Source organism: Octopus bimaculoides, chromosome 16 (genome assembly GCF_001194135.2).
Source record: "Octopus bimaculoides isolate UCB-OBI-ISO-001 chromosome 16, ASM119413v2, whole genome shotgun sequence".
NCBI classification, from domain to species: domain Eukaryota; kingdom Metazoa; phylum Mollusca; class Cephalopoda; order Octopoda; family Octopodidae; genus Octopus; species Octopus bimaculoides.
Window position 1 is genome coordinate 52885697 of NC_068996.1, and position 10060 is coordinate 52895756.

The 10060-nt window shown below is 32.4% G+C and overlaps 1 protein-coding gene across 2 annotated transcripts in view; it reads right to left on the reverse strand.

The window, feature by feature from the left end:
* LOC106882448 (synaptobrevin) overlaps positions 1-8379 on the reverse strand; it is a 27483-nt gene extending 19104 nt beyond the window's left edge. The window contains exons 1-2 of one of the 2 annotated variants that reach the window (XM_014933132.2): positions 8163-8379; positions 1567-1599 (exon numbers count right to left, since the gene is read on the reverse strand). In XM_014933132.2, the coding sequence (XP_014788618.1) occupies positions 1567-1599; positions 8163-8164 (35 nt within the window). In that variant the 5' untranslated portion in view covers positions 8165-8379. The remainder of the gene's footprint in view (positions 1-1566; positions 1600-8162) is intronic. The other variant, XM_014933131.2, reaches the window with a different exon arrangement.
* Positions 8380-10060: the final 1681 nt, after the last annotated feature.

The following is a 10060-nucleotide window of genomic DNA, read 5'->3' on the forward strand; positions in this document are numbered from 1 at the left end:
ACATAAAAGAGATGAGGAATAAAAAATAGCCGTTTAATTTTTAATTGTTTTTTTTTTTTGCTTTACACCTCAACACTGTCTCAGTTTAATATAAATAAAAGAATATGTAAAAAGTGAAAAAAAAATCTTATTTTTAATTTTCATAAGATGTTCTGTCTAAGCAATTTCATTATAATGCGAAAATATTCCAAAAGTATTTTTGTACTTTAAATGAATCACTTTCTGGAACAAATGGTAATTTTATAACAGTACACCCAACTGTTTCAATCACAGCATGCTGCTTTATCCCACAAAATAATGTCCATGCTAACCCCTGTGGGACATGTAATCATCACTGATTCCCATAGCCAAAATTATAATACACAGCCACTGCTATTCAACTTACATCAGGATCAATACCTTAAATCTTTAAAATAATTTTAAAACTATAGAATATATGTAATTGGCAAAACATTGACAAACATTTTAATGATTTCCAAAAACTTTTTGGTAACTTATTGAGACTAATAAGAAAGAATGATACTTAATTGATTTCTATTAGTCAAATTCACAAAAACATAATCTAATGTATCAATAAAGCAAAAGACATCTTAGTGAAGCAATAAAGTTGAAGTTAATGAAAGCAAATTTCATCTTAAATTTCATATGCTAAAGAGCCTTTCAATAAAATATTAATTACCTAATTACACTAAAAATATCCATTCTGTCAAGCATAAATTTGGCAGTCAGTATAAAGGTTCAAAAATAAGTGTTAATTTGTGACATTTATAGAACTTAACCAATTATTGATACGAATAATGATTTAAATAGCATTAGTAATGAGTTATGAATCAGTAATTAAATGTTTAAATAAAATTTTTAAAAGTATATAAAATATTTCCTTCTCAAACCGGAATAAAGTACTCAACATAGACAGCTATGTTCTGGAAATGTCAATCAAAATTATATATGCTGAGTAGTCTCAGTTCTTGATTAGGCCTATGGTGCATAACTAACAGATCAAATACAGGTTTCAGAAATAGAGTAATTAGAAGTAGTTAAACATTCAAGTAGAAATAACTGGATGCCATAAGGGTAAACTGAAAGGTTTTTTGAAAAGTCTCGTATATTGCAAAACTTTACATCTGAACTAAGTCAATGCTACTGATTCAATTATTTGTTTTAATAATTCAGTAAAAGTAAGAATATTATTTAATACTGAACCAGATTTTAAATATCAAATAAAAATTAAAAAAACCTTGTCTAATAATATTAATTGTTAAGTCATATGATAGTGAGTTTATTTTAATTATCAATTCATGAATACCTTTTTCATTATCATTAGTAAAATTTGCAATAAGCAAAGTTGATGCATTTGAATAACTAGAAGATAAAAAAAAAACCCGGTACCATAAAGAAATTCTAGTTCAGAACTAGTCAGGGTATCACACACACTTTATTAAAAAAGACTGAAACACCTCCCAAGAATGTATTAAGGCTTCATGTCAGTTAAAAGGAAAGTAATCATACAGTTTGGAGCAGAGTCAGAAGCCAAAGCCAAATAGAGTCAAAAAATATATATGATACCTTACAACAACAGTCCAGTCTCCATTGTCTTCCCTTGAGGTAAAAAGGTTTAAAACAGTTAAATACTTGCTTGCGTATAATATATTCTAATATGCAATTTTGGTGATAAAAGTAAGACAGAAGAGCATATGCTTTAAAGGAAGACATTTCAAAGTGCCTTTATTGAAAACAGATTTTTTAAAAGAGTTTCAGAAGTAAGAGTGATTATTTAAGGGTAACTCAAAGATAAAACTGAAATATCTGTGTTTCACAAAAGAGACTTGATTCAAGTATTAAAAGGAATTCAGTAAATTCTGAGAATGTTAAAAACGATCTCAAGAAATAACTAATTTAAATACAAAGTAAATAAGGAAATCAATGATGCAGAAGAAGCCCATTTTAGAATATGCAGTGAAGAATTTTAGAAGTATTTATGTTGAAATTTTAGCAGGAAAAGGATTTTTTAAAAAACCCAAAACTATAAAGGGATATAGGTAAAGTAAGAACATATGGTCAAGAGTGCAATTAAGGACATTAAAGAAAAGCAGGTGGACTGGCAAGGATACTTGCTGAGATGCTGAAAACATCCAATAAAGTAGGGCATGTACAAGTTACTTGCATAATCAATCAGGTAGTATAGAGTAGAGTCATAATCAATGATTGGTGGTGCAGAACATCAACTGTTAGAAAGGTAAAGGTGATGCTCTGGAAAGAAACTCTTATTTTGATGGGCGAATATAAAAAAAGCAAAAAAACTAATAGGGAAGGGAATTAGCTTAGATGAGATTCAGTTTAAAGTTTGTGTTTGCTGTAAGAGTCCCCAGTGATGTTCTCTTCCTGGCGAGACAACAACAGGAGTTCTTACACATTAACAAAGCATTATATCAAATACTCAACACAGAGGAGGCTTTTAATAAGCTACCATGCTCTCTGTTCTCATCAAGGTGAGAGTCGACAAATATTTCAGCAAGAAATTTAACTTGCAGGAAGGTGTCTGGTAGGGTTCAGTTCTCAGTACCTTGCTGTTTATTATAGTTCTCTAGGTGGTAACAGGAAGAGTATCAAGACTAGTTGCCTACGGTAACTCTTGTATGCTCATAACTAAGTTCTCACAACAGAATCTGTAAAAGAGAAATTCCTAATGTAGAAACAAAGCCTAAAAATTAGGAGCATCAATGTAAAGACAAAAATTCTGATTAGTAAAAAAGTAAACAGGACTATGGCCATGAGGGAAGTGCTCAAGATACAAAAGCTGTAGGTAAGAATTCTGTATTGTATACCAAATCTTTAATCTTGTTTCAGTCACTGTGGCTACGTTAGGATACTTCCTTGAAGGGTTTAGTCAACTTGGCTCCAGTACTTTTTTTAAAAACCTGGTACTACTGTCTTTTAGCCAAACTGCTAAGTTGCAGGGAAGTAAACAAACCAACACCTGTTAAGTGGTGGTTGGGAACAAAAACACTCACAACCTTTTCAGTTTCTGTACACCAAATCCACTCACAAGGTTTTGGTTGGCCCAAGGTGCCACACAGTGGGACTGAAACTGGAACCATGTAGCTGGGAAGTAAATTTCTTACCACATGGCCAAGCCTGCACCTAATGTTAATTATGGATGCAAAAGTGAGGGTTCACAGGCAGGCTGACAAAGAATAAAGTCTTTATATGCAACAGATGCACAAGAATAGTTAGCAACTGGAGCACCCATGAAATACTTGGGAGAAGTTGATAGTTTTCATTACCAAGATGATCTAATTAACAGTGAAGAAGACTATCCCAAAAGTATAGTAGCCGGAATAAGAACAAGGCAAGAAATTTAAGGAAACTAATGCCTCAGTTGCAAACAAATTTTCTTTAAATAAAGGCAGAATTTATGATGTTTGTGTACTAAATGTGAGGTTGTACGGTAGCAAACTTTCAACAGAAATGTGGAGGATGTACAAAAACAGGGATGATGTGAGCAAACTGTACTACATATGTGTAATACATGAAAGATATGTACTGAGAGAAAAATTAAATATAAGAGGAATCAAATGTAGCATGCAAGAGAGCAAAATGCACTGGTACAGATATGTGAAGCATATGGAGGATGAGAGTTGGGTCAAGCAGTGCCAAGTGAGTCCTGTGGGAGGGACCTGTGAAAGAACCAAGAAAGACACAGGAACAAGTGTAGAAACTGAACCTCACAAAAGAGATGAAGAGAGACAACAAATGATAAGGTAGTGGTGTTGGAAAAGACCTATCCAAATTAGGCAAGCAAAGAGAAATAAAGTGATGATGTTGGATGAAAGAGATGTGTGGACCTGGCATAAAATACATTATAAGGAAACTTCAAGAGAAAAACCAATTCAAGACATAAGAAAAACTGTTAAAAATGATAAAGAGCAAGGGAAGAATATCTTCTATTAACTAAAGCAATTCAGTTTTTCCAATTCCATGCTTCCTCATCCCTTTCCTGCTGCTTTAAGCAGCAGCATTTGTGGTGGTGGTGGTGGTAGCTGCTGCTGCAGCAGTCAGCAATAGCAGTGATGGTAGCAGCAGCAGCAGCACACTACATTCCCATTCATTTATAATGATCAAACCTACAAGCCAGCTGAAAAGACAGATAACAAGGATGAAGTGACAATCGTAGAAATCAAAGCTGTTTCGTAGACATTAGTTAAAACGGTACAAATTGCAATTCTTAAGACACAGCATCAGAAACTACTAAAAACATTCAATAATGCAGAAAAGCTTCTCTTCAGCTGCAGCAATCTCATTAATCCTATCACTGACACAAGAGATAGTCACATGCACAACAAGCTGTACAAGAATACATTATGAGACAAGCGAAGAGCTTAACAAGATATTAGTTGTAACACATTCCGTAGAAAAAGAAACCTCACAGATGGAAAATAAAACATTTCTAACAATAAGCAAAGGAGGTTATACCTATATCACACACATTCATGTACATATACCTATGTACATACTTATGCACCTACATGTGTGTGTGTGTGTATATATATATATATATATATATACACACACACCTACACATATACATACTCACACACACACACCTACACATACTCACACATACATACAGATATGTTTCACATATGCCATTTATACATATATATACATACACACATATAGACAAGTATAAATGTACAGCTATACACATGCATATATATATATATATATATATATATATATATATATATATATATATAGACATATACATTTAGAGATACAGGCATATATACATACCCATATATACACATAAGATGCATATTATATATACATACATATATATATATACACACACACACACACACACACGCATGCATGTATACATAGGCATGGCTGTGTAGCTCAGAAATCTGCTACCCAACCATGTGGTCTGGGCTCAGTTCCATTGCATAACACCTTAGACAAGTGTCTTCTGCTATAGCCCCACACCAACAAAAGCCTTGTGATGGGATTTGTCAGATGAAAATTGAAAGCCTGTTGTGCGTTTATATATATGTATATGTACTTATGTCTAGACATTACATGATAGTTGTAAACAGCATCATCATACAAGTGAGGTTGTTAATCTCAAGTCTATGAAAAACATATCCATAGGAAAATATCACCTTGCTTGCAAACAGGTAAAGATTAGCAACAGGAGGGGCACTGGCCATAGAAAATCTACCTCACCAAATTCCATGTGACCCATGCAAGCAGGTAAAAATGGATGTTAAGTGATGATATTTATACACGAATATGCATATATACACAAACACAAATATATACACACATCTATATTATATATACAAATATGCGTATATATGTAGACATATACACATAAATACATACATACATATATGCTAGTACATACATACACATGTTTGTTCAAGGTCAAATTATAGTTTGATATTAAGAATTTAGCCCTTATTATTAAATTATTTACTATGTGAACATCAATGTTAACGTTTATTACATCTAAAATTATAAGCACATTCTCATATGAACAATTGGAAGTTATCATTTTGGCAGCCAAAAGCAAAGAAATTAACTAATTCTGTAATTGCTAATTATTTCCTCCTAACAGATATTCTGAAAGACTTTATATAATGATTTGTATGAATGTAATTAAGATCATGCTTTGTTAGATTATCTTAATGTGATTAAGTCGAACACGATCACAAGTAAATGAGGTATTTCAGTGTAATATTCAACGCTTGGTGTAACCCATGCAAAAAAAAAAAAAAAAAAAAAAAAAAAAAAAAAAGAAAATTTTTTAAAAAGCTATTAAGCAAAACTATTTCAGTAATTATTTTTGTTGCAACCAAAAAAAACGAATGAATTATCCATATTGAATTCCTCTAAACTCATTTTCAGAAAAGATTTGGGATATAATATCTTTTGTACAGAATTTGAAGACCAAAAGCTTCAGAAAAGCATCACAAGAATAAAATGTCAAACAAAATTCTAATTGTTAACATTAAAAGACAGTTGAGAAAATATAAACTATCAAAGCAGAGAAGTGTTAATAAGAGAGTGAATGAATGAATTTATTTAGTTTTGTGTTTTAGATTCAGGTTTTTGTCTTCTTAGTGAGAATAAGGTAATTTTTTTTTACATAGTATAATCGAAGATGTTGTGGTGTCTCTCTCGAAAATTACAATTCAATAGTCATTCTTCCTTTAATACTCCATGAACAAAAATCAATATCTGATCACTATTTTAAAAACTGCATCCCAAAAATGACTTAGCTAAATTCTAAATTATGCTCTTCATAAAAAATATATCGTTGCACTTACTAAATGAAATCGACATCATAGGTAAGTTTTCGATTAGAAAGGCTGAAAATTGCCATTAAGAACAGAAAAAAGAAAATACCGAAAATGAATAAAAATTGGAGATAATAAAAAAAAAAACCGAAATTGCTTCCATTTCAATTTAGAATATATTTGATTTTAATCCTTGTGTTGAAGAAGACAGCTGAATCCATTGATAAACCATTGATTATTATTATCAATGGATTTCAACACCAATTTGCAATTAAAATAGTTATGTATGTAAATTAATATACGTGTGAATTTTTCTTTTCCGTCTTGTCAATGTTTCATTTTGAAATAATTTTAAAATATTTTTTAAATAAAAAAAAAAACACACACACTGTATTTAATAATAAACTAACCGAATCAGGGACAGAGAGACAGACAGACAGAAATGCTAGAAATTAACAGCTACTCCGAATGTCAGCCATTCATTCCAAACTGGAAATCGTATCAAGTTTATAAAGGGGGGAAGAAAAAAAAAAAATAGCAATGAAAAGTGACAATTTAATTTCTTATTTCTTCCTCATCTTTCTAACAAATAACTTATTGATTCAATCAAATGAATGAAACATTATTATATTCACAGGACAAACTATCAAGTGGGCTTTTTTATTTTATTATTTTTTTTTTTGTTTCAGAGATTATCATCATCCGATATTCATTGAAGAGGAGTCAGATTAGAACCACACAGATAATGTATAATAATAATGATGATGATGATGATGAATAACAATGACTACATTAGAAATAATTATAAGGAATTGCATAAGAGGACGTTTATGGATGGGTGTATAATAATAATGTGGAAGAAGAAAGTTAACATAATTACTGCAACAGGTTGAGGGAGAAGAAAAGATAACATTTGTAGACACACACACACACATATATAGATATGACCACAAATGTTAGATACACACACACATATATATATATACACACATATATATATATATACATACACTATATACGTACACATAAACATGAATGTGTAAGAATATATGTATATGTATATACACACATGAATGTGTGTGTCCGGGGATTTCATTGAAAAGAAAAAGAAAATTAAATCCATTCCTCTCCAAATGACATTAAAATTAGAAATTACAGGAGCTTTATTAGCAATTTGAGCTACATACATACACACACACACACACACATAACTATGTATGCGCATATTTTATATACACACACACATATATATATACATATATATGTGTATGTATGTATGTATATATATGTGTATGTATGTATGTATATATATATATATATATATATATACACATATATATATGTGACAATTATATTATCATTCTGGTGGTTGGGGTTAAAGATGTGGTGTACATGTTTTAAAGAATAATAATGTTCAAGGGTCCACTCTCTAAAGGAATTATTGACTAACAGGTGATCGCAGATGAGATTTCTCGGTGTGACAAGCTTCCAAGAAGGGAAATCTCTCATTGACATTCTGAACAAAAAGAACGACCAGGAATGGTTTGTCGCAGAGAGACAGAGATATATATACTGACATATATATATATATAGGTATATATACGAGTGTAAAACATCTGTAGATTCATGGAATATGGATAAACATTATTTTAATGACAGATAGAACAAAATGGCGTCGAATAACAAAATTTATTTCTCCGTTTCTCCATCGACATTAAACAAGGAAAAGAAAATAAATGAGAGAGAGAGAGAGAGAGAGCGGTGTTTTGATTTGGTTCTTTCGGCTGGTTTTTTGGTTGCTTTAAACATTGATCTGATGGGGAAATTTTAAGAAATATTTCAAGAGAATATTATACTTACATGATTGTGTCGTCAAAAAAAGGGGGGGTTTTTTCTCAACTGGCTGTAAATGAGTGTCAGAGGCAGTGAAGGCTGGGAGCAGTCAGTAGTCACCACTGCTAAATAAACTGACTGACAGACAATATGGCTGCACTAACAACACCACCAGCAGCAGCAGCAGCAGCAGTGGCAGCGGCGACAGCAGCAGTAGTAGTAGTAGTAGTAACAGTGGTGGGAGTGGTTGCAGTGGCGGTGGTAGTCGAATCTATAGTAAAAAGGAATACGAACGATATCCAAAAGGAGGAGGTGACTATCCAGTGAGAGTAGCAATACGCCGACTTTTCATACAATATACAGCAGTTGTTAATATATATATAGACTGATGTAATCATACGGGCTTCTGCGCACGCTCCAACATATATACACGTAGAAGCAACTCATAAACATACCGACTACGCTCTCTCTCTCTCTCTCTCTCTTTCTCTCTCTCTTTATATATATATATATATAATTATAGAAAAACTATATATCAATCTAACCAATATTCTCTCTCTCTCTCTGACTATATTATAACTTAACCAAATGTTCTTCTATTCAACCAACTCTACCTTGGCTATTCCAGTTCCATCTTACTGTTCTATTTGCATTTAATTTATTTCAAACGTCAACATTTGGTAACATTAGTGTAACATCGGCATTCGCTTTGTGGATGGTGACTGAGTGCTAAATGGTTCGGTACATGATTCAATGCAGCTCGTGCCTGAGTTCGAGTGTCAAACGCCAACACCTTGCCTGTCTTTTATTCTTCATGGTTCCATAAGATACAAACCAGTAATATACTAACACCTATTGGATTGAATATCTCCGCCTTGCATACTTAAAAATGCTTTTTATCCACCACGAAAAGAAATCGCTATTATTATCGAGTTGGAACTTGTCGAGGTCAACCAGTCAAATAATAGCTTTGGTATTAATCGATCTTACTCGAATTTGAGGTCTTTGGCTTAACTTACAAATCTTTACCTGTCATTCACTCAGAAACAATGGAATAAATACCAGCAATGTAACCGTTCTTCACACAGAATACATATCTGAAGGCATTAAAATGTTTTTCTCGGGTATGAGAACAAATAAGTATTTCGAATAGTTATGGTAAACCATCAAGCCTTGTAGATGAGCATCCAAGATGACAATTCATACAAATGAGGGAGTTACTTATCATCTAGTAGAAGTGGCAGCTAAATTTTCGTATCATACCCTATCATCTGAGAAAAGGATATATTAACACTATGCCTAGAATAAAAACAAATTGGTCATGGCTTGAATGCTTTTGATGAAGATAGGTCTGCTTGGCCAAAGCTGAACTGGAGCTAAACTGCTGATGATTTGCTGTGTAGAGTGAGGCTTAAATGGTGGTTGTTGAATAACAAACTAATTAATATTTGATTGATTACTTCATATAGTGATGTCTAGAAATTGTCCTCTTGGATTTTTTTTTTTCCAGTATGCTTTTATGAAGCTGGGAGAAAAACTGGATGTAAGAGGAGAAACTGTACTGGAACAGATATAAGCATGAAGGCTGACAGGTAAGTGTTATGCAATCCAAGAGGAAGGAATGGCCAAACCTCATGGATCTTGCAAAAAAACCCCAAAAAACACTGCATGTGTTGAGAAACTGTACTGGAGATCTGTTCTACCCAGGCAAGCATAGGAAAAGGAATGAAATGGTGCTGACGGTGGTGGTGGTGGTAGCTATGATGACATTGATACTGAATTGACCAAATTAAATGCTTGGTGGTTGAACCAGCGACCTCTGATCTTGTGAATAAAATCTTATTCATATATGGTTTTTAATTTTTTCATATATAATTAAATGATTTTTATAAGTTGGGAATTATTTGCACCACAATTTATTGGTC